Here is a 25,805-nt window from a genome sequence, read left to right as displayed (position 1 = left end):
GGGTCTTTCACAGTTCCAAACTCAAGGATCTCTCATGATTTTAAAACATATTTATATGATTAAGATGAGTTTATATATATACATACATATATATATATATGTATACACTTTTTTTCTTGTAGGTTGACTATTGCTTATGAAAAATATAAATCTACTTCTTGTGGGTTGATTATCAAGCGTTTTGGCTTCTAATCTACTTGATTTCTCTCATGACTCATAACTCACATCCAATCAAGTTAAAAGGATTTTAGAATTACTCAAGAAAAAAGAGTATTTCATGTTGGTGTTTTCTTTTTAAAATTTGATTTGATAGAGTTTTTTTATTTAATATTATTTTTATTTTTCTTTTGAAATTTTGTTTCATTTGATGCCTTATGACTTGTTATATTATTTGGCTTATTATTTTTATTTTTTCTATTTGAAGGGGCTACCAAAGTATCGTATTCATAATATGAACAAAATTTTTATAAATTTTTTTATTATCTTGTCTTTCTTTTTTCATTTGACTCTTAAGTTTGAAATCTATACATAAAGCTAGTTCTTTATTATTGATAAATGTAATTAATTCTTCATAAGTTAATAACTCATAAGGAATTCTTTCACCGTGTAAATTTCCAATTCTTTGTTTAACTTTTTTTTGTCAATAGAATTGAAAATCCTAAAATAAAATTTTCTTTCCAATAATGATTTCTACAATCATATTTTGTCATGACTTCAACTAAAAATATATCTTTGTATCATTTGAAATCTTGAAGAGTTGGACATATAAGATTATTGAGTATTTCTAAAGTTCTTTCTTAAAATTAAAATGAATCTCCTATGAAATATTTTGTTATTGCAAATATTAAAATATTGATAACATCTTCTTCATAAGTTTGCACAAATGTTCCTTCTTCTTTGACTACTATTTTTCTTACATTTAACGTGAATTCTCTATCATTTTGATTAAGATAATTACCCCACCATTCTTTGAGTACACTAGTGAATCCTATGACTAAAGTACCAACGACAAGAAAATCAAAATTATTAGTTTTGATTTTATAAGCATTAACAACTATTATTATTTCATGAAGTAAATTGATTATCTAATGTTCACTCATAATATCTATGTTCAATTCTTAAAAACTACTACCATTATGGCTAGTAGCTAATTTATAATTTATTTCTTCTAATTATATATCTAGAAAAGAAGGTTTTGAATAATATTTTTTTCTAATTATATAATTATTAGCTATTGTATTGATTGTTGTGGGAGGTGTGAGTATTGAAACAAAATTCATTTTGAATTGATTTTCTAAATTATTTATTTATGAGTTTTCTTTTGTTATATTTTGAATTTGATTAACTTATTGAGTTTCTTATTTGAAATATTACTTTTAGTTGATATTTGATCAAGGTCATTAATATTAAGTTTGTTTAATTTAAGTCGTATTTGAGAAAATAAAGGCTAATAAGCAAAACACCCGGGGGAGGGGGTGAATTGGGTTTTTCAAAAACTTTTTCAACACAACAAATTTAAGCACAATATAAGCAAATATAATGAGATAGAGTTAGAGAATTCAAACTCAGATTTTATAGTGGTTCAGCACTTCCTTGCCTACGTCCACTCTCCTCAAACTCCTAACCGAGTGAGGGTTCCACTAACTTGAAGCTTCAACCAAGCTTCTAATTTTCTTTACACTTGGATTCCGGCTCCAATGGAATCTTACACAATCTCTGTAAGATTCAACTTACTTGAAGGCTCTAACACTCAATTTACAAGATTAATCTTCTCTCAACCTAGCTCAATAATAGCTTAAATACAAATCAAAGCTAGGATAACTTACAAAGGTGTACTAAAAGATATGCAAGTGAAGATGTAATGCACCAAGAAAGAAATGAGAGTTTTTAAGGTAAGAACAAGTGGGTAGATAATTGAATGCAAGTGTTCTCTATATCATAAATGAAGTGGAGCTCTTGATTTATAGGTTTCTAACCTCGGGAGCCAAGAAAAACAAAAAGCAGCCTCAATCGGTTGAGCTGGGGGTCGACCGGTTCACTAGCCGTTGAAGCATTTAATGCTTTGGAAGGTTACCGTTGCCTAGATCGGAGGTCGATTGGGAAGGAGGATACCTCGACCGGGAAAAGAAGATTACTGGATGAGAGAGTGTGTTTTTAATAGTCCTCGATCGGACCGGACAAAGGCAACCAGTCGACTGGTTCCCTGGCCAGTTGAGCCGGTTGGTCAATGCCTCGACTGGTTAAGCTTTTTAGCCCAGAAAACCTATCTTTTTCAGTTCTTTTCTTTTCTAACACTTAGGCAAGGTCTTTAGATAAATTAATATGCCAATTTTGAAACGTTTTGCCTAAAGTACATTTGATAAAACTCGGATTTTAATGAAATTGAATTTTAAATAATAAACCAAGTTTTCAAAGATGTATGAAATGATATGTAAAACCAAAGTGCACCCATGCATTCATCTTACATTTGTTTCCTATGATTAAAAATCTTCCAAAAGTCTCTATCTTGTATCCATTAGGTCATTTGATGAATTTTCAAATTAATACCTTAGATTATTTATAATTCAAACCAATTAGTAACTTAATCATGGTTTGTTATCATCAAAACCTGATTAGGAGATTCATTGGGCTAACAATCTCCTTTTTTTTTTATAATGACAAACCTTGGTTATTTAGGAGAAGAAAAATCTTCGCCTCAAATCAATCATGGATCAATCAATCAAAATTTATGAAGTTAAAACAAAGATAATCAAGACATGCGAATTTTCAATAGGAAACAGTGTAAGTCATGAAGCATATAACATATCATATATAAGTAAATAATACACGAAAACATATAAGCGTATCATATATATGATCCAAACAAAAGATGTGACAATGATATGCATGTAAGCTTATCATATAAAACTTCGAAAACCGGGTGGTTGTTCAACATATACTTCTTCATTTATAAAGTCATTCAAAAAAGCATTTTTCACATCCATTTGATATAAAACAAAGTCTTTAAAGCATGCAAAGGCAAGTAGCATCCTAATGGCTTCCAACCTAGCTACGGGGTCAAAGGTTTCTTCATAATCTATCCCTTCTTCTTGATTAAAACCGTGGGCTACCAATCTTACTTTATTTTTAACAATTATGCCATTTTCATCCATTTTATTTCTAAAGACCCATCTAGTTTCAATAACACTTTGATTTGAAGGTCTTGACACTAATTTCCATACTTCATTTTTTTTAAATTGATTTAACTCTTCTTGCATAGCAATCATCCAATTTTCATCAACTAAAGCAACATTTATATTTTTAGGCTCAATTTGAGAGATAAAAGTAAGATTATTGCAAATATTTTTAAGAGATGATCTAGTTCTTACCCCATTAGATGGATTACCTATAATTTGATCTTGTGGGTGGTTGATGACAAACTTCCAATCTTTAGGAATGTCTTGACTTGATTCACCTTGCACTTGTTGAGGAGGGGTAGTGTCAATGGTGATTCTTCTTTCTTAGGATCCTCTCCAATTACTTCTTGTTGCCTTTTATCTTCAATTTGCAATCTTTCCATGGAGGTCTCCAAACCTAAATCATCATCAAAACTTTCTCTTTCTTGGAGAGAATTGTTAGATTCATAAAAAATAACATGGATGAACTCCTCTACAACCATGGTTCTTTTGTTGAAAACTCAAAAAGTTTTACTTGAAGTTGAGTAACCAAGGAAAACTCCAACATCCGATTTTGCATCAAATTTTCCAAGATTGTCTTTGGTGTTTAATATAAAACATTTGCACCCAAAGACTTTGAAATAGTTAATGTTGGATTTCTTGTTTTTCCAAAACTCATAGGGAGTTTTCTTAAGAATGGACCTCAATAATATTCTATTTAAAACATAACAAGAAGTGTTAACCGCTTCGGCCCAAAAATATTTTGGTAAATTGTTTTCATTTAGCATGGTTCTAGTCATTTCTTAAAGAGTTTTATTTTTTCCTTTCAATTACCCCATTTTGTTTAGGAGTTATAGGAGCCGAAAAATTGTGGTTAATACCATGCTCATTGCAATATTCTTCAAAATCAATATTTTCAAATTCTCTCCCATGATCATTTCTTATACAAGTAATTATAAAACCTTTTTCATTTTGAACCTTATTGCAAAACTTTGAAAACTCATAAAAGGTTTCATTCTTTTGACTTAAAAACAAGACTCAAGTGTATCTAGAAAAGTCATCCACAATAACATATGCATAAGATTTTCCTCCAAGACTTGGTGTCCTAAAGGGACCAAATAAATCCATATGCAACAACTCAAGAGGCTTAGATGTTGAAATGAAATTTTTGTTTTTGAAAGAATTTTTTATTTGCTTTCCCACTTGACAAGTTTTACAAACTTTGTCTTTTTGAAAATTTATTTTGGGAAGGCCTCTAACAAGTTCATCTTTGTTGAGTTGGGAAATAAGGTTCATATTAGCATGTCCCAACCTCCTATGTCATAACCAACTTTGATCATGCATGCTTGAAAAGCATCTATCATGGCCATCATATTTTGAAATATTTATAACGTAAACATTATCACATCTATGACCCATGAAGATGGTTTTATTATTTTGAAGGTACCCATATCTTTTTGGGTCCTTGAGGGTTAGTGACCTTGGATTTTTCAATCCAAACCTTTTTATCTTTTGCATTTGAATTCTTTTAAGAACCATTTCTTAAGGGACATGTACTACTAATGTGTCCTCCTTTTCCACAAAAGTTGCAAGTAGTAGAAGGACTTACACTTGAGGATTCTTTTACAAAATAGTTTTTAAAATACTTTTGATTTTTTGAAGATTTGAATCCTAGCTCTTGTTTGTCAAAAACACATTTTTGACTAGGTAGAATCATTTCAAAATATTTTTGTTCACAAGAAAAAATTGAAAGAGAGAAGGTCAACCATTCATTTTTCTTTCTCAAAATCTCATTTTCTTTTTCAAAATGAATTTTAGAAATTTCAACAATTGAAAATTTCTCTTTTACTTCTTCAAGTTCTTTTTCAAGTTGTTAAAATTCTTTTTAAGAGAAATATTTTTCAAATTAAGTTTTTCAAAATCCTCATACAATTCTTTAAAAACATCATGCATATCTTCATCACTAAAGTTAGAGTTTACCTCATCAAGTTCATCTATTACCATGAAGCACATGTTTGCCACTTATTTCTCATTTTCTTCTTCGGAGGATTCTTCACTTTCACTCCAAGTGGTCATCATTGCTTTCTTGATTCTTTTCTTGGCTTCGCTTTTGTAGAGAGGACAATCATATTTAATGTGTCCCGATTTTTTGCATTTGAAGCACACCAAATCTCTTTTCTCTTCCCATTTCTCCTTGTCACCATCAGATGAAGATTCCTTTTTAGAAAGGTCTCTTCTTGAGGTGAACCTTCTTCCTTTAAACCTTTTACCCCTTATGTATTTGTTGAGCATTTTTGTGATGAGGGCTAGATCATCATCCTCTTCACTTTATTTTTCTTCTTCAAATTCTTCTTCTTCCTTAGTTGTAGCTTTGAGAGTTATACTCTTCTTCTTTTTGTCTTCAGTTTTTTGTAGTGTCTTTGTCAAATTGATCTCATATGTCATTAATGACCCTAAGAGCTCCTCCATAGGTAGCTTGGTCAAGTCTTTTGCTTCTTGAATTGAGGTGAACTTTGTATTCCACTTTGATGGAAGTGACCTCAATATCTTCATCACCTTTTCGGATTCCTTGTAGGTCTTTCCCAATGCTTCAAGACCATTGACAATGTCGGCGAACCTAGCGATCATCTCAACAATAGTGTTGTTTTCTTTCATAAAAAACAATTCATAACTATGAACAAGTAAATTTATTTTTGAATCTTTCACTTGATTTGTTCCTTCATGAGTTATTTCAAGTAATCTCCAAATTTCTTTAACCGATTTGCATTGACATATTCTATTATATTCATTTCTATCCATAGCACATTGTAAAGTAAAAACGACCTTAGCATTTAATTGAAAATTTCTTCTATCAAGCTCATTCCATTCTTGCTTGGGTTTTGGAACCATGACTCCATCAACTAGTTTTGTAGGAAAAACTGGGTCATCTTCAATGACATCCCATACGTCTAAATCGATTGATTGTAAATACCAAGTCATTCTAGTTTTCCAATAGGAATAGTCGGTTCTAGTAAAAAATGGAGCTCTATGTTTTGTAAAATTTTCAGTGTGAGATGAGTTTGATGGAATAGTCATTTTCTCTTAGACGATTAAGTCTTAAACAAGAGGTCTTGCTCTGATACCAATTAAGAAAATAAAAGCTAATTAGAAAAACACCTAAGAGAGGGGTGAATTAGGTTTTTCAAAAACTTTTTCAACACAACAAATTTAAGCACAATATAAACAAATATAATGAGATAAAGTTAGAGAATTCAAACTCAGATTTTATAGTGGTTCGACACTTCCTTGCCTACGTCCACTCTCTTCAAGCTCCTAATTGAGTGAGGGTTCCACTAACTTAAAGCTTCAACCAAGCTTCTAATCTTCTTTACACTTGGATTCCGGCTCCAATGAGTTCTTACACAATCTCTTCAAGATTCAACTTACTTGAAGGCTCTAACACTCAATTTACAAAAATGATCTTCTCTCAACCTATCTTAATAATGGCTCAAATATAAATCAAAGCTAGAATGACTCACAAGGGTGCACTAAAAGATATGCAAGTGAAGATTTAATGCACCAAGAAAGAAATGAGAGCTTTTAAGGCAAGAACAAGTGGGTAGACAATTGAATGCAAGTGTTCTCTATATCATAAATGAAGTGGAGCTCTCGATTTATAGGTTTCTAACCTCGGGAGCCAAGAAAAACAAAAAGCAGCCTCAACTGATCGAGCTGGGGGTCAACCAGTTCACTAGTCGTTGGAGCATTTAATGCTTTGGCAGGTTACCGTTGTCTCGATTGGACCTTGACTAGAGGTCGACCGGGAAAGAGAATACCTCAACCGGGAAGGGAAGGCTACTGAATGAGAGAGAGTGTTTTTAACAGTCCTCGACCGGACCTCGACTAGACTGGACAAGGGCAACCGGTCAACCGGTTCCCTAGCCGGTTGGCCCCGAAAACCTATCTTTTTCAGTTCTTTTCTTTTCTAATACTTAGGCAAGGTCTTTAGGTAAATTAATATGCTAAATTTGAAACGTTTTGCCTAAAGTACATTTGATAAAACCCGCGTTTTAATGAAATTGTAATTTCAAATCATAAACCAAGTTTTCAAAAATGCATGAAATGATATGTAAAACCTAAGTGCACCCATGCATTCATCTTACATTTGTTTTCTATGATCAATAGTCTTCCAAATGTCTTATCTTGTATCCATTAGGTCCTTTGATGAATTTCCAAATTAATACCTGAGATTCTTTACCATTCAAACCAATTAGTAACTTAATCATGGTTTGTTATCATCAAAACCTGATTAGGAGAACCCTTGGGCTAACAGTATTTATTTTAACATTGTTTCATATTGAGAGTTGTACAACATTTATAGAAATAATGAAGTGTATCTTGTGACAATGATGAAAATATCAGTTTTTACGGATATATTGGTAACTTAATTTTATGGATGTATTAGGATATGTCAATAAATATCGATGGATATTTTGATACAAAATATCGATAAGACGAAAATTAATCAAATTCTTAACAGTGTTGAGAAAGGTTCTAAGAAATTATTGAAAAAGTAATAATAGACATTTTTGACGTTATTTTGTTATAAAAATTAATATATGTAAGATATAATTTTGACATTCAACAATAATGTTCAAAATTTAAAAATAAATTTTATGTAAATCCATATAATTTGGATGTATTTACACACATTAAAGAAATGATAATAAAAGTATAAATATTTTTTATTTTAAAATGTTGATAATTTTATTTATAAATTTATATTGCATTATTATAGAAAATATACAATAATTAAAATTATATTATTTAAAACAATTTTATTCTAATTAATTTGTAATATATATACACACGAATTTATACACATATAATATAATTTATAAATAATATTTAAGAATATTATATATATTGGTAATAGTTTGGTGGTCTGCCTCTTTCTCTTGTGCGGGTTAATTTTTTAAATATGAGAAGTGGTATCTGAATCCCACATCGGTCCGAGATAGCGCTTGAGTGCTTGTACAACCACACAAGCCTATATGCTGGGCTACTGGAGATGCATTGGGCTGGCCTGAAACGGCTCATTTATTAGCATTAAAATTTGGAAAGGTAGGCCGGAATTAGCATGAACATGAAACTAAATATCAACATAAGCATAATTATGGGAATTAATCCCTTTATTATCATGCAGGATAGTCCTTGAATCAATGAATTCTTACAATAACGTGGAAACTATCTGAAAGGGACAAAAGAAAATAACAACTATGGCATTTAGGATGCTTTTATCACTGAAAAATGATTCAAAGTTCTAATCCTACAACTTTGAGAATCTACTCCGCGTCTTCAAGAAATGGATAATCAGTGTAACCAAGAACAGGATCGGGTGTATAGAATGTTTCTCTGTTGTACTTGTTGAGAGGAGCATTGAGCGCAAATCTCTTTGGAAGATCTGGGTTGGCCAAGAACCAACGCCCATACACAACAAGATCTGCGCGATTCTCTGCCACAGCGTTGTTCCCATCTTCTCTGTCATACCCCCCAGCAACAAGGAATGTACCATTGAAAGCTTTTCTCATGGGCAAAAGACTATGGGCACATTCACTTTTTTCTCCGAGTGTTTTCATCCTTGGCTCAACCATGTGGCAGTAGAGAAGCCCATATTTATTCAAGGATTCAGCCATGTAAAGGCCTAGAGCTCTTGGATTCGAGTCACCTGCTTCTGCATAAGTAGCAAATGGAGAAAGCCTTATTCCAACTTTGTCTGCCCCTATCTCATCAACAACAGCTTCAACTACTTCCAAAGGAAACCGGCATCTGTTCTCTAGGGATCCACCATATTTGTCAGTTCGATCATTGACCTGGTCTTTCATGAACTGGTCAAGTAGGTAGCCATGAGCCCCATGGATCTCAACTCCATCAAAACCTACATATTGAACAAGTAATGTTATTGCATCAAAGAAACTGAAGTGACTTCATTCACAAAACCATAAGACTAAAATCCAATAATTCAATGGTGGGAATGGCTGCCATTTTCTTAGCCGAGCATTCATGACCTTCAAATGCTATGACTTGGCTGATCAAATGTTGTTCACCATCACCAAAATTTATTTTAATTGAAAATATCACATACCAGCTTCAATAGCGTTCCTTGCAGCAAGTCTAAAATCCTTTACAACTTGAGGGATTTCATCTGTTGTTAGCCGCCGGGGAGGTGAGAACTGGTCAACATCAATGCCATTGGCTCCGATTTGGGGTGTCAATGGCTTGTCTGTACAAGAGATTGGAGCTTGCCCGTTTGGCTGGAAACCTGAAAAAGTTAATAGGATGGATAAATCAGAGGAGCTATAACCAAACAGAAAATAAACCTTATTTCAATTCACGAACTCTTCAATATTCATTTGCATGCTGTAAGCTAAGGAATGCCTTTCAAATCTACGGCAAATGGTAAGTAAAAAACATACCCGTGTTTGAAACCCTCCCCACATGCCAAATCTGACAAAAAAAGATACCGCCTTTAGCATGAACAGCATCTACAATAGGTTTCCAAGCTTCAACTTGTTCTTTTGTCCATATGCCTGGTGTATTTGGATACCTAAAAATATGGAAAATTCCAAAAATAAAATAAAATAACAAAAACGACAGGGCCAACATCAATATCAAAACACTGGAAAGTATGTGCTCGAGCACATTTTGCATTTTTTTTTTTTCATTTAGAAAATGAATGGAACTTCAGAAAATGACTTCTTCTACAATTACCCTTGAGCAGTGTCCGAAACTCCCGTTGCTTCAGCTATGAGAAGACCCCCTTTGCTGGTTCTTTGAGAGTAATGTAAGATAGCATGTGGTTGAGGAACATTGTTCCAAGATCTCTGCCTGGTTAATGGTGCTAGAACAACCCTGAAAAATATGGAACACAAGGAAATTTAGCTATTTGAGCACTTTCGGCCAAAGAAAACAGTGAATGAACTACTAAAGCTTAACCAGCAGGAAGCTTAAGACTGAACAGATTGATTAATTAGATCCCTTTAATTTCACTGGCTGGATTTCTCAGAAACTGAAAACCCAAATAAAGCATTGTTGAATCTCCAAATTTAGAAGCCATGGATTCAATAGTTCAAACCAAATCCCAAAATCACAATTTCTTTTTCTCCTTAAAACCAGGCACAGAACATCAATCATACACAGCCTATGTCCACTTCTCAAAAAACAAAATTAAAATCAGAAATCCAACATATGCATTTAATCATTATATATATTTATTTAATCATTTTTTAAAATAACCATGAAAAAAAAAAGTGAAAACAATTTAAAGATATAATACGAAAACACCCAATTTTATATTTTTAAGAACATAAAATATAAAACAACTTTTTATTATTAAACGTGTTTCCGAATTCTTTTACTCTAAAAAATAAAAAACTGTTGTCAAATAAGCAGGAAAACTCTAAATCTTAAAAATTTTCCATCACCCATGACCCAAAGACATAAATTTCCCCACACATTCCATCTTTCCCTCAAAATACCCAAAATCCAGCAACACCCAACAAGTGGAAACAGAAAATATGAAAGAAAATGGGAGAAAATCTGGCGAGCAAGTGGAGACTGCACCTGTGAGAGAGCTGGAACTTGCCCAATTTGTATGGAGTGATAAGAGGGATGGGGGTTTCAGCAGAGACGCCATTTATTCCTTGTACTTTCCCGTCCATCAGTGTTTGGTTTCTCTCTTTCTTTTCTTTTCCTGGAAAATAATCGTTGAAGGAATCTATGAAACAATGAAAACATCCGAGTGGGTTGAAGCCCATTTATAGAGAGAAGATCCAAGGGCGTGTTCTGTTCACATCTGCGGCTGATGAGATCATCCCACATGTCAGTCAAACTCAAATTGACGTACACAAAATGAATCATTCGTGAACTTTTTTCATCAGCAATGAGGTCATCATGTTGGTGGATGACAAAAGAACATACGAGAACATAAGAAAAGGAAAAGTCGTCTTCATTTCATTCTAACATTTAATAAAATAATACTAAAAAAAAAAATCAAATTTATAGAAAATGACGAATATTTCCATATATATTCTCGTTAATTTGTAATAGGCTCCATTTAAAAATCTGATGTTTATGAAGCAAAATTCGGCATGCAATATAAAAATTAGTCTTAAATAATGGTAATATAAATTATAAGAACTTTTTTTAATAATTTTAATAATGCAAATAAACTCAAAAGAAAAAATTTTGAGACATATTTTCCAAAAAGAATTTTCAAGTAAAACATTTGATATGGAACTTATTTAAATATTTTAAATCATTTAATTATTTATTTAAAATGTAATAAAAACATTTCAATAAAATTAATAATATTAGTGGCAAGTTTTAATTTATTTTAAATGAATTAAAATGAATTTAAGATAGTTTTATCATAAAGTTAGCTGTATATAGATTAATTTGAGTGATTTCAATTAATTTAGAACGCTATTTACTTTGAAGAAATTGTCTATTACAATAATTTGAAGTTAGTATTATTTTTTAATATAAATATTTTTTTAAGTAAATTTTGAAGATATTTTATAAATATAATGTATTTAAAAGCCTAAACACCAAGTCAAGTACTCTAATCAAGGAATTTTCCTTATGATTTTTTTTTTTTTTTTTTTCATAGATGAACATTTTTTTTTTTTTTCATATTTTTTTAAATAAAGCCTTTTTGAGTCCAACCGAAATAATGTTGTGATGTGATACATGGGATGCCAAAATTAAATTGGGTTAAATTTTAGTAGGATCCATTTATGAAAAACCAACAATTTTCCATATTTTAAATACATAATATATTCATAAATTTATCAAAATCATAGTAAAGATATGTTTTTCATTTTTTTTCCTAAGTAACCGGCCTTTAATGGAGACTATAAGTGTCTACATTGAATGCACATAACCTATTTACCATATACAAGTAGAAAATAGTTATCATAGAATGATGAACACTAGGGTCTTGTTTGATAACCGTTTTTAAGAATAGTTTTCTATTTTTAAAATAAAAAAACTGAAAATTACGTTTAATAATCAAAAACTGTTTTTTATTTTCTTTCTGATTTTTATTATCAAAAAACAGAAAATAAGGTGTTTTTAGAAAACTTATTTTAGTTGTTTTTAATTGTTTTTTAGAGTTGTTTTAAAGTATAATTATATAAACATATATAATGATAAAAAATAAAGCTATGGACATAAAAATTATTTTTAAAACATATTTAAAAATATTAAAAACAGATTAAAAATAATTTTAGATTTTCAAACAAACTTTTGTTCTATAAAACATCATATCATAGTTTTCAAAAACTGTTCTTAAAACCTATTTTTTCATAACTGTTTTCAAAAACAGTTACCAAACAAGGCCTAGAAGTCTCTACATGCAATGCACCTTACCATATACAATTAGAAAATAGTTGTTTATAAAATATGTAAAGCATGATATTTATTTTAACAAGTCCCAAAAACACACAATTGAATAGCCATTTTTACTCATTAATTTTAAAAAATATAGAAAAAGTAACCTTAATTGTTATAAATCAATTTTATCTTCATCTATTTAATATATATATTTTTTCACGAGTCAGATAATTATTTTTTTAAATGACTTTTTACTTGTCTGGTCAATAATACCAATTGAAATTTTTTTTTTGTAAAAATTGATTTGAAATTAATAAATAAGAAATTTTAAAAATTTAAAATACAATTAAAACTAAAAATATAAAAATAAAATATTAATTTTTACTTTTTAAAATCATATTAGTAGAAAATATAGATTCGAGAAAGAGTTGGAAATTTGAGAGGCGATATTTTTTTTTTAAGTTTTTTTTTTTTTTTGGTTGTATTTAACTTTTAATTTTTTTTAATTTTAATTGTATTTAATTTTTAAGTATTTTAGTTTTAGTTATATTTTTAATTTTTAAATTTTCTTATTTTATTATTGATGCCAACTAACAAAATTTTTATTCAATTTTATTAAAGAAAGATGAGAAGATGGGTATAGGGAATTAGGAAGATTATCATGGAGAACTTTTTCAAAATGATTTGTATCTCATATTATATAATAAAAAATTTATAATATAGTTATTTATGTCATACTTTTATTAAATTAAAATGATAAATCAATTTTTTTATAATTTTACTTAATAATTATTTGACTTATAAAAAAAATGCATATCATTTAAAATATTTTTAAATGAATGAATATAAAATTGATTTATAAAAGTTGAGGTTCCTTTTTCTATATTTTTTCAAATTAATGAGTCAAAACTCACTTTTTTCTATCTAAAAATCATATTATATTAATAATATAAGAGTTGTTTGAAAATGATTTTAAGAAGTGTTTTTAACTTAAAAAGTGTTTTTGAAAAAAATAAAAGTAGGTGTTTAATAAAATTTAGGAAATATATTTAAAAATCTGAAAAATATATTAGTGTTTTTTTTGGAGAAACACTTCATAAACCATTCTCCTAAAAACACTTGATAAACTATTATCCTAAAAACATTTTTAAATTAAGAAAATACTAAACATGTCAACTGTAATCTTTTAAGTATAACATGGGAAAATGAACACAATGAACACACTCTAAGTATAACATGAGAAAATGTGGATTTACCTCATATATAATCATAACAGGTAATGAACATTTCAAACAAAACATAAGTAAACAAGAAACTGTAAGATTGTCCTCATATAGGTGTGAAAACATCCATGTGAATAACATAATGTATAGAGAATCAAGAAACATTATTGGATAAAAAATAAAGAAAGTTTAATTGTTTGTGAGAAAATGTATGCATCAAGAAGAGCACGAATTGGCATTTTGCTCTTTATTGGCTCCACAAAGTACTCCTCATCAATTGCCTAACAAAACAAGGGCTCATCATAATACAAAGAAGTTACTATCTTCGATGGAATATTAATTATGTACCAATTGTTTTTGCCTTTTAACCCATAAATAGAGATGGGTGAGTGTTCCCATGTAGGATATATATACTCCTCTTAGATAATGAAGTGATAAAATGAGTATTCTAGATTGCTGTAGGGAAAAAAAAGTTGTGTTGTTTGATATATTAACATTTGAAAAGAGAAGTAAAGTAATCTATTTTAATCATGTAGATATTGTTTGCTTTAACTACAATGGAACTTTACTATTTTAAAATGCATTTTAAAGTTATAATTGTTCATTGGACCTAGAGTGACTAATATCCACATAGGAGAGAGTAAGTTATTACAAATGGTATCAAAGTCGATCTTTAATTTTGATGTAAGCCTTCATCTACTTGACCCTGTAATCTTGTGAGGACATCATGTCTGTATGAAAGATAGGGTTAATTGTAATGTCTCATATATATATATAAACGTCTCTTAATCATATGGGCATATTTTAAAGTTGTAAGTGTTTATTGGCTCAAGACAGATAACATTTATATTAAAGGGAGCGAGACATTATAAATGATATCAAAGTTGATCCTTGACCCAGTGTGGGAATTTGTTTAGCCCCACAAGAGGTATTTGTCCATCTAAATGCCCTATAATCCTGTGAGACATAATGAAGATGTTATGTTTGTTTAAGAGTAGTAATGATATTCTACAATACAATATACACAACATACTTCTCTTAACCATGTAAACATGTTTTAAAGTTATGAAGGTCCATTTTACCCAAAACAACTACATGGCTAAAAGTGAGCCATTACAAATAGTATGAGCAAGGATCTTCGACCTTGATGTAAGTCTTTACTTGTTTAACCCCATAAGGAGTAACTGTCCTTTTGGCCCCATAATCTATGGGGCATAATGAGGATGTCATGTTTCCATGTGAGATCAGGGAGGTGGGATTGCGATGTCTCATATCAAATGTGAGGTATATATGTATACCCTATTGACCCATAGTGGATCATATCTGCATGGGAAGGAATGGGAAGTTACAAATTTTCAAAGAAGTCTATAAAAAAATAAAATAAAATAAAAAATCTAGAAGGCCTCAAAAAAACACATTCTCAAATTTTATAAATTATCGCATTAAGAAAAATCATGCTTCTATTCAAGCCTAGTTTCAAACAATTTATCCTTTTTAGGTTTTTATTCTTCAATTACAAATGAGCAAACATTCATCAACATTTAGATTGACAAAAAACACATCATTGCCTACCAAATATACAATAAAACTTAAAATATATCATACTAACTAAAAGACTTGCTATTGGATTATGAAATTCATATTTACCAAATTAAAAAAAGAAAAATAAATGAATAAAGCCTAAATTGAAACATAATTTAAAATCGTTTTTGCATAATTTGAAATAACTGATCCAACCCTTATCATTTCAATTCTAATTTACCTTTATTTAAACCTATCCAAACTTACTTGTGACGTTTCAATTAATCAATCAATAACCTTGAATCTTTAATAGAGAGTAAGTCATCGTCTAGAAAGATCCTATGTTAGAATAAAAAGAACAAAATTATCCATACGCAAACTATAATATATAATGTATTAACACTCCCAACTATGTAGATATTATCCACTTTGAACCTAATGAACCCTTATGACTTTAAAACATACCTACAATATTAAAAGGAATACATATATTAAGATGAGTTATACATATAACATCAAAAACTTTTTCTCTCATTCAATATAGGATATCACAATCATTCATTATGAAAATATAAAATCTTTATTGTAGACATATTTTAAAGTGTTAAAGTTTAGAACGGACAATATTTGTATGAGAGGATTTGAGTCATTACAAACTATGAGTTTTACTATTTTTCATTTTTAAAAGCAATGAGTGTTAAGTTAATTGTATATCTATTCTTGTATTGGTCATTACTTTTCTATACTAATATCATAAAAGAGCTTAAAAGAAATAAGATTAAAAAAGAAGGTCGGGTGATGCAGTGATGTAAGGGAGAAGGTGTGGGTGCAGCCAATGTAGACTTCTGGGTTGGACATGGGTGCACCATGGTCAATGAAGGTGGCCAATCCATATATACACATCACATTATTGCATTTTCATCATTAGTGACCGCACCCGATGGACCCTTGCACAATACATATATTATTATTCAACCTCATAATGGGACCTCATGTCTTTCAAACTTCTCTTATTTTGTTTCTATACTTTCTTCATTATTTTTAGCCATTGTGGATTAATTTTTCCTTTTTTCTTATCATATTTTGCTTTGGTATAAAAATTAGTTTTACCCGATGTGGGTTAATTTTCTTTTATTAGTTATTACTTCAATAAAAAACGTTCCGACCAAAAAAAAAGTGAAATAATAAAAAACAATTAAAATATGCAATCTAAAAAATACCATTTTTCATGTTTTTTAGTTGTTAAATATGTTTTTCTACTTTTTTTATTTAAATAATTTTATTAAAAAGAGTTTATGATAAAAGAAAATTGATTCTGGGATCGGTTTTATTTATATTATTTATTAAATTATTTCATATTTAATAAAATATTACTATATTAATATAATATTTTAAATTTTTTGTTCTAATTTTGATTTTAATTTTTAGAAGATAAAATGGTTTATGAAACTTAACTAATTGGAAAATATGATTCAAAAGTAATTTTGACATATTCATTTAGGTATGATAAAAAAATAACCATAATTTAAAGAAATGTGATAAGAAATTAATATTTTTTTTTAAATTTTAAATGTTATTTAACAGCTCATTAATCCTTTATTTTTAATTATTATTAAGGGATTAATGATTATTTAATAGTTCATCCTGAAACCAGAGTTGACATGACAAAGGATTTGGACAGCAGAAAAAGCATTCAACTTTGATCACCAGGGGTGTCCCACTCATATAACTGTAGCAGCAGCCGCCGCCAAATATACAGATATAACAGCCTCTCTCTTCTTCTTCTCTATAAATACTAATAGGCTTCAACACATTGGACTTTCAAGTCTCAACACACTTCGGATATTGTTTTTCATACTTCATTCTCCGTAGTTTGATTCTTTCGTTCATTGAGTTTTTGAGGAAAAAAAAAAAAGAGAGAGAGAGAGAAACTGACAGACATGGAAGGAAAAGTGCAAGGAGAGCAGCCCCTTCTCACACCATACAAGATGGGCACGTTTCAGCTCTCTCATAGGTACATTTCTCCACTTCCTCTCTTCATTTTCTTGCATTTTCTTTCGTATCTTCTGTTTCCACTTGTTGGGGGTTGTTAGAATTTGTGGGTTTGTGCTTGATTCAGAAAATGAGAAAGCAGACAAGAAAAGAAAGAAAAAGAAAGTTTTTGAGAGTGGTTTCTGGGAAAGAAAGGGGGAGGCTGTATACTTGTATTTGGCTGCATTGAGGGAAAATTTTTGTGAATGGGGTTATGAGAAATAAAACTTTTTAAGATTTACAACATCAATTTCCTTTCTTTTCCCTTCTTTTTCTAAACAACCAAAGATAGCATGAATTCTGCCTTGAGGGTGCTCTTGTAGCACATGAACATTGCTCCTCTAACATATTCTTTAGATGAATGTGTTAGATTTCTTCGTCTGCAAGTTCTAAACATGGCTAATTTTTCTTTTACTCTTAACATTTTGTATGGTGGTTCTGGCTCCACTAACTAGACAGAGATCTTGGGACAATGTTCCTCAGCCCCATGCAATCTTGTATTACTCCCAGAGAGCCACTAAAGGGGGGCTTCTCATAACTGAAGCAACTGGAGTTTCCGACACTGCTCAAGGGTAATTACAGCAAACACTACTTTCTCAACTTCTGTTCATTTTCTAAGTTTAAATAAAAAATATATGATCAAGTTGATAGATATAAGATTAATTATCTGGTTTTTCCCATCTATGTAGCTATGCACATACCCCGGGTATATGGACAAAAGAGCAAGTTGAAGCCTGGAAGCCCATTGTAGATGCTGTTCATGCTAAAGGCAGTATCTTTATTTGTCAGCTTTGGCATGTGGGAAGAGTTTCAAACACAGGTATGTTCTTGAATTGTTGGGATACTATTTAGACGTGCAAGGAATTCTTTAGGTCTATTTTGTTGTTGTAATCATGTGAAGGACAAAACTGATTTGCTACACGGATAATGTTTTCTAATTCTATCTATCCTATTACTGATCATTACAGAATTCCAGCCAAATGGGCAAGCTCCATTATCTTCTACAGACAAGGCATTGACGCCACAAGTCCGAAGCAATGGCTTTGATGTTGCTGAGTTCACAGCTCCTAGGCGGCTAACAACAGATGAAGTTCCTCGAGTTGTCAATGATTTTAGACTTGCTGCAAGAAATGCTATGGAAGCTGGTAAATTCATCCTCTAATACAATTAATCATGAATTAACTTTCTAGTCAATTTCTTCGATGCACTGATGATAATATTGTTTACCCAATATATAGGTTTTGATGGAGTTGAGATCCATGGAGCTCATGGCTATCTACTTGACCAGTTCATGAAAGACCAGGTCAATGATCGAACAGACAAGTATGGTGGATCACTAGAGAACCGTTGCAGGTTCCCATTGGAAGTAGTAGAAGCGGTCGTTAATGAGATAGGAGCTGATAAGGTTGGAATAAGGCTTTCTCCATTTGGCCATCATGCCGAGGCAGGAGACTCCAATCCAACAGCTCTGGGCCTTTACATGGTTGAATCCTTAAACAAATATGGTGTCCTCTATTGCCACATGGTTGAGCCAAGGATAAGAGCAGCCGGAGAAATGTGTGAGTGTCCCCACAGCCTCGTGCCCTTGAGAAAGGCTTTCAATGGCACATTCATAGCCGCTGGGGGTTATGTGAAAGAAGACGGAAACAATGCTGTGGCTGAGGAGCGTGCAGATCTTGTTGCATTTGGACGTTGGTTCTTAGCCAACCCAGATCTTCCAGAAAGATTTGCGCTCAATGCTCCTCTCAACAAGTATAACAGGGAGACATTCTACGCACCCGAACCCATAATCGGCTACACTGATTATCCATTTCTTGAGGATATTGTTGAGTAGATCTCCAAAGGTCTGAAATGGGGTCTGGAATTGTTCTGCCATTGAGTAATATATGTATCTATAACGATCCATTTCCCAACTAAATGGATATTAATTGTTTGCTCCAAAGTCAAAGGACTCACAGTTTTAAAATAGATTTATATGATTAAGAGGAATCCATGTATACATAAGATGGAATTGGAAATTGAATTGTAAGATTGAGTATTATATGCATTTGTATGGGTCCGTTTCCAACTAAATGGTTATTTTATGCTCCAGACTCAAAGATCTCTCACAGATTGAAAACACATTTATATATTATATATTGTATGCTCCAAAATCAAGGGTCTTTCACGATTTTAAAACACATTTATATGATTAAGAAGAGTTCACACACATATATATACAACTAGATGGATAATATAATATGCTTCAAATTCAAGGGTCTTTCACAGTTTTAAAATACATTTATATATTGTACGCTCCAAACTCAAGGATCTCTCATGATTTTAAAACATATTTATATGATTAAGACGAGTCTATATATATATATAAATATTTACTTTTTTTCTTGTAGGTTGACTATTGCTTATGAAAAATACAAATCTACTTCTTGTGGGTTGATTATCAAGCGTTTTGGCTTCCAATCTACTTGATTTCTCTCATGACTCATAACTCACATCCAATCAAGTTAAAAGGATTTTAGAATTACTCAAGAAAAAAAAGTATTTCATGTTGGTGTTTTCTTTATAAAATTTGATTTGATAGAGTTTTTTTATTTATTATTATTTTTATTTTTCTTTTGAAATTTTGTTTCATTTGATGCCTTATGACTTGTTATATTATTTGGTTTATTATTTTTATTTTTTCTATTTGAAGGGGCTACCAAAGTATCGTATCCATAATATGAACAAAATCTTCATAATTTTTTTATTATCTTGTCTTTCTTTTTTCATTTGACTCTTAAGTTTGAAATCTATACATAAAGCTAGTTCTTTATTATTGATAAATGTAATTAATTTTTCATAAGTTAATAACTCATAAGGAATTCTTTCATTGTGTAAATTTCCAATTCTTTGTTTAACTTTTTCTGTCAATAGAATTGAAAATCCTAAAATAAAATTTTCTTTCCAATAATGACTTCTACAATCATATTTTGTCATAACTTCAACTAAAAACATATCTTTGTATCATTTGAAATCTTGAAGAGTTGGACATATAAGATCATTGAGTATTTCTAAAGTTCTTTCTTAAAAGTAAAATGAATCTCCTACGAAATATTTTGTTATTGCAAATATTAAAATATTGATAACATCTTCTTCATAAGTTTGCACAAATGTTCCTTCTTCTTTGACTACTATTTTTCTTACATTTAACGTGAATTCTCTATCATTTTGATTAAGATAATTATCCCACCATTCTTTGAGTACACCAGTGAATCCTATGACTAAAGTACCAACGACATGAAAATCAAAATTATTAATTTTGATTTTATAAGCATTAACAACTATTATTATTTCATGAAGTAAATTGATTATCTAATGTTCACTCATAATATCTATGTTCAATTCATAGAAACTACTACCATCATGGCTAATAGCTAATTTATAATTTCTTTCTTCTAATTATACATCTAGAAAAGAAGGTTTTGAATAATATTTTTTTCTAGTTATATAATTATTAGCTATTGTATTGATTGTTGTGGGAGGTGTGAGTATTGAAACAAAATTCATTTTGAATTGATTTTCTAAATTATTTATTTATGAGTTTTCTTTTGTTATATTTTGAATTTGATTAACTTATTGAGTTTTATTTCAAATATTACTTTTAGTTGATATTTGATCAAGGTCATTAATATTAAGTTTGTTTAATTTAAGTCATATTTGAGAAAATAAAGGTTAATAAGAAAAACACCCGGGGGAGCAGGGGGAGGGGGGGGGGGGGGGGGGGGGTTAATTGGGTTTTTCAAAAACTTTTTCAACACAACAAATTTAAGTACAATATAAGCAAATATAATGAGATAGAGTTAGAGAATTCAAACTCAGATTGTATAGTGGTTCGAGACTTCTTTGCCTACGTCCACTCTCCTCAAGCTCCTAACCGAGTGAGAGTTCCACTAACTTGAAGCTTCAACCAAGCTTCTAATCTTCTTTACACTTGGATTCCGGCTCCAATGGGCTCTTACACAATCTCTTCAAGATTCAACTTACTTGAAGGCTCTAACACTCAATTTACAAGATTGATCTTCTCTCAACCTAGCTCAATAATGACTTAAATACAAATCAAAGTTAGGATGACTCGCAAGGGTGCACTAAAAGATATACAAGTAAAGATGTAATGCACCAAGAAAGAAATGAGAGCTTTTAAGGTAAGAACAAGTAGGTAGATAATTGAATGCAAGTGTTCTCTATATCATAAATGAAGTGGAGCTCTCAATATAGGTTTCTAACCTCGGGAGCTAAGAAAGGCTACTGGATGAGAGAGAGTGTTTTTAACAGTCCTCGACCGGACCGGACAAGGGCAACCGGTCGACCGGTTCCCTGGTTGGTTGAGCCGGTTGGTCAATGCCTCGACCGATTCAGCCTTTTGGCCCCGAAAACCTATCTTTTTCAGTTCTTCTCTTTTCTAACACTTAGGCAAAGTCTTTAGGTAAATTAATATGTCAATCTTGAAACGTTTTGCCTAAGGTATATTTGATAAAACTCGGGTTTTAATGAAATTGTAATTTTAAATAATAAACCAAGTTTTCAAAGATGCATGAAATGATATGTAAAACCTAAGTGCACTCATGCATTCATCTTACATTTGTTTCCTATGAATAAAAGTCTTCCAAAAGTCTCGATCTTGTATCCATTAGGTCCTTTGATGAATTTTCAAATTAATACCTGAGATTCTTTATTATTCAAACCAATTAGTAACTTAACCATGGTTTGTTATCATCAAAACCTTATTAGGAGAACCCTTGGGCTAACAATCTCCCATTTTTTTATAATGACAAACCTTGGTTATCTAGGAGAAGAAAAATCTCCCCCTCAAACCAATCATGGATCAATCAATCAAAATTTATGAAGTTAAAACAAAGATAATCAAGACATGTGAATTTTCAATAGGAAATGGTGTAAGTCATGAAGCATATAACATATCATATATAAGTAAATAATACACGAAAACATATAAGCCTATCAAACATATGATCCAAACAAAAGATATGACAATGATATGCATGTAAGCCTATCATATAAAACTTTGAAAACCAGGTGGTTGTTCAACATATACTTCTTTATTTATAAAGTCATTCAAAAAAGCATTTTTCACATCCATTTGATATAAAACAAAGTCTTTAAAGCATGCAAAGGCAAGTAGCATCCTAATGGCTTCCAACCTAGCTACGAGGGCAAAGGTTTCTTCATAATCTATCCCTTCTTCTTGATTAAAACCATGGGCTACCAATCTTGCTTTATTTCTAACAATTATGTCATTTTCATCCATTTTATTTCTATTTCTAACAATTATGCCATTTTCATCCATTTTATTTCTAAAGACCCATCTAGTTCGAATAACACTTTGATTTGAAGGTCTTGGCACTAATTCTCATACTTCACTTCTTTCAAATTGATTTAACTCTTCTTGCATAGCAATCATCCAATTTTCATCAACTAAAGCATCATTCATATTTTTAGGCTCAATTTGAGAGATAAAAACAAGAATATTGTAAATATTTTTAAGAGATGATCTAGTTCTTACCCCACTAGATGGATTACCTATAATTTGATCTTGTGGGTGGTTGATGACAAACTTCCAATATTTAGGAATGTCTTGACTTGATTCACCTTGCACTTGTTGAGGAGAGGTAGTGCCAATGGTGATTCTTCTTTCTTGGGATCCTCTCCAATTACTTCTTGTTGCCTTTTATCTTCAATTTGAAATCTTCCCATGGAGGTCTCCAAACCTAAATCATCATCAAAACTTTCTCTTTCTTGGAGAGAATTGTTAGATTCATAAAAAATAACATGGATGAACTCCTCTACAACCATGGTTCTTTTGTTGAAAACTCTAAAAGCTTTACTTGAAGTTGAGTAACCAAGGAAAATTCCAACATCCAATTTTGCATCAAATTTTCCAAGATTGTCTTTGGTGTTTAATATATAACATTTGCACCCAAAGACTTTGAAATAGCTAATGTTGGGTTTCTTGTTTTTTCAAAACTCATAGGGAGTTTTCTTAAGAATGGACCTCAATAATATTTTATTTAAAACATAACAAGAAGTGTTAACCACTTCGGCCCAAAAATATTTTGGTAAATTGTTTTCATTTAGCATGGTTCTAGCCATTTCTTAAAGAGTTCTATTTTTCCTTTCAATTACCCCATTTTGTTTAGGAGTTCTAGGAGCCGAAAAAATGTGGTTAATACCATGCTCATTGCAATATTCTTCAAAATCAATATTTTCAAATTCTCTCCCATGATCATTTCTTATACAAGTAATTATAAAACTTTTTTCATTTTGAACCTTATTGCAAAATTTTGAAAACTCATACAAGGCTTCATTCTTTTGACTTAAAAACAAGACCCATGTGTATCTAGAGAAATCATCCATAATAACATATGCATAAGATTTTACTCCAAGACTTGGTGTCTTAGAAGGACCAAATAAATCCATATACAACAACTCAAGAGGCCTAGATGTTGAAATGAAATTTTTGTTTTTGAAAGAATTTTTTATTTGCTTTCCCACTTGACAAGCTTCACAAACTTTGTCTTTTTGAAAATTTATTTTGGGAAGACCTCTAACAAGTTCATCTTTGTTGTGTTGGGAAATGAGGTCCATATTAGCATGTCCTATGTCACAACCAACTTTGATCATGCATGCTTGAAAAGCATCTATCATGACCATCATATTTTGAAATATTTATAGTGTAAACATTATCACATCTATGGCCCATGAAGATGGTTTTATCATTTTGAATATCCTTGATGATGCAATGAGATGCTTAAAAAATCACTTTAAAACTTTTGTCACAAAGTTGACTAATGCTTAAAAGGTTATGTTTTAAACCATCTACTAAAAAAACACTTTCAATAAGAGAGGATGTGTCATTACCAATGTTGCCTTGACCAATGATTCTTCCTTTTGCATTGTCTCCAAATGTAACATATCCTCCATTTTTCTTTGTAAGGAAAGAAAACTTGGATTCATCCCCGGTCATGTGTCTTGAGCATCCACTATCCAAGAACCACTTATCCTTCTTTGAACCCTACAAAAAAAAAAAAAAAACTCAAGTTGATTTAGGTACCCATATCTTTTTGGGTCCTTGAGGGTTAGTGACCTTGGATTTTTCAATCCAAACCTTTTTAGATTTTGCATTTGAATTCTTTTGAGAACCATTTCTTAAGGGACATGTACTACTAATGTGCCCTTCTCTTCCACAAAAGTTGCAAGTAGTAGAAGGACTTGCACTTGAAGATTCTTTTACAAAATAGTTTTTAAAATACTTTTAATTTTTTGAAGATTTGAATCCTAACCCTTGTTTCTCAAAAACATATTTTTGGCTAGGTAGAATCATTTCAAAATATTATTGTCCACAAGAAAATTTTGAAAGAGAGAAGGTTAACCATTCATTTTTCTTTCTCAAAATCTCATTTTCTTTTCTCAAAATCTCATTTTCTTTTCTCAAAATTTCATTTTCTTTTTCAAAATGAATTTTAGAAATTTCAACAATTGAAAATTTCTCTTTTACTTCTTCAAGTTCTTTTTAAAGTTGTTAAATTTTCTTTTTAAGAGAAATATTTTTCAAACTAAGTTTTTCAAAATCCTCATACAATTCTTCAAAAACATCATGCATATCTTCATCACTAAAGTTAGATTTTACTTCATCAAGTTCATCTATTGCCATGAAGCACATGTTTACCACTTCTTTCTCATTTTCTTCTTCGGAGGATTCTTCACTTTCACTCCAAGTGGCCATCATTGCCTTCTTGATTCTTCTCTTGGCTTCACTTGTTTAGAGAGGACAATCATATTTAATGTGTCCCGGTTTTTTGCATTTGAAGCGCACCAAATCTCTTTTCTCTTCCCATTTCTCTTTGTCACCATGAGATGAAGATTCCTTTTTAGAAAGGTCTCTTCTAGAGGTGAACCCTCTTCCTCTAAACCTTTCACCCCTCATGTATTTGTTGAGCTTTTTTGTGATGAGGACTAGATCATCATCCTCTTCACTTTGTTTTTCTTCTTCAACTTCTTCTTCTTCCTTAGTTGTAGCTTTGAGAGCTATGCTCTTCTTTTTTTTGTCTTCATATTTTTGTAGTTCTTTGTCAAATTGATCTTATATGTCATTAATGACCCTAAGAGCTCCTCCATAAGTAGCTTGGTCAAGGTTTTTGCTTCTTGAATTGCGATGACCTTTGTATGCCACTTTGATGGAAGTGACCTCAATATCTTCATCACCTTTTTGGATTCCTTGTAGGTATTTCCCAATGCTTCAAGACCATTGACAATGTCAGCGAACCTAGTGATCATCTCAATAATAGTCTTATTTTCTTTCATAAAAAACAATTCATAATTATGAACAAGTAAATTTATTTTTGACTCTTTCACTTGATTTGTTCATTCATGAGTTATTTCAAGTAATCTCCAAATTTCTTTAGCCGATTTGCATTGACATATTCTATTATATTCATTTCTATCCATA

General features: G+C 30.9%; 2 protein-coding genes across 2 annotated transcripts; one reads left to right on the top strand and one right to left on the bottom strand.

The window, feature by feature from the left end:
• Positions 1 to 8,299: 8,299 nt before the first annotated feature.
• On the bottom strand, positions 8,300 to 10,935 carry LOC100267062 (putative 12-oxophytodienoate reductase 11). The gene is made up of 5 exons (XM_002281312.5): positions 10,758 to 10,935; positions 9,906 to 10,046; positions 9,611 to 9,741; positions 9,280 to 9,456; positions 8,300 to 9,072 (listed from the first exon to the last, which is right to left on the bottom strand). Exons 1-5 carry the CDS (start codon positions 10,853 to 10,855, stop codon positions 8,480 to 8,482), a joined length of 1,140 nt encoding a protein of 379 aa, XP_002281348.1. The 5' UTR covers positions 10,856 to 10,935; the 3' UTR covers positions 8,300 to 8,479.
• A 6,080-nt stretch (positions 10,936 to 17,015) lies between these two features.
• LOC100244719 (putative 12-oxophytodienoate reductase 11) lies at positions 17,016 to 19,378 on the top strand. The gene is made up of 5 exons (XM_003634529.4): positions 17,016 to 17,288; positions 17,737 to 17,877; positions 17,995 to 18,125; positions 18,274 to 18,450; positions 18,544 to 19,378. Exons 1-5 carry the CDS (start codon positions 17,215 to 17,217, stop codon positions 19,137 to 19,139), a joined length of 1,119 nt encoding a protein of 372 aa, XP_003634577.1. The 5' UTR covers positions 17,016 to 17,214; the 3' UTR covers positions 19,140 to 19,378.
• Positions 19,379 to 25,805: the final 6,427 nt, after the last annotated feature.

The sequence above is a fragment of the Vitis vinifera genome, chromosome 18 (assembly GCF_030704535.1).
Source record: "Vitis vinifera cultivar Pinot Noir 40024 chromosome 18, ASM3070453v1".
NCBI lineage: Eukaryota > Viridiplantae > Streptophyta > Magnoliopsida > Vitales > Vitaceae > Vitis > Vitis vinifera.
Note: the sequence above shows the minus strand (reverse complement) of the source record. Positions and strands in the feature narration are given on the sequence as shown.

Coding starts and splice junctions, on each gene's coding strand:
- LOC100267062 (XM_002281312.5), bottom strand. CDS start 10,855: ATGGACGGGAAAGTACAAGGAATAAATGGCGTCTCTGCTGAAACCCCC. Junction 10,047..10,757: donor AAGTTCCAGCTCTCTCACAG/GTGCAGTCTCCA, acceptor CATATTTTTCAG/GGTTGTTCTAGCACCATTAA. Junction 9,457..9,610: donor GGGGAGGGTTTCAAACACGG/GTATGTTTTTTA, acceptor TAACTTTTTCAG/GTTTCCAGCCAAACGGGCAA.
- LOC100244719 (XM_003634529.4), top strand. CDS start 17,215: ATGGAAGGAAAAGTGCAAGGAGAGCAGCCCCTTCTCACACCATACAAG. Junction 17,289..17,736: donor ACGTTTCAGCTCTCTCATAG/GTACATTTCTCC, acceptor AACATTTTGTAT/GGTGGTTCTGGCTCCACTAA. Junction 18,451..18,543: donor AAGAAATGCTATGGAAGCTG/GTAAATTCATCC, acceptor CCCAATATATAG/GTTTTGATGGAGTTGAGATC.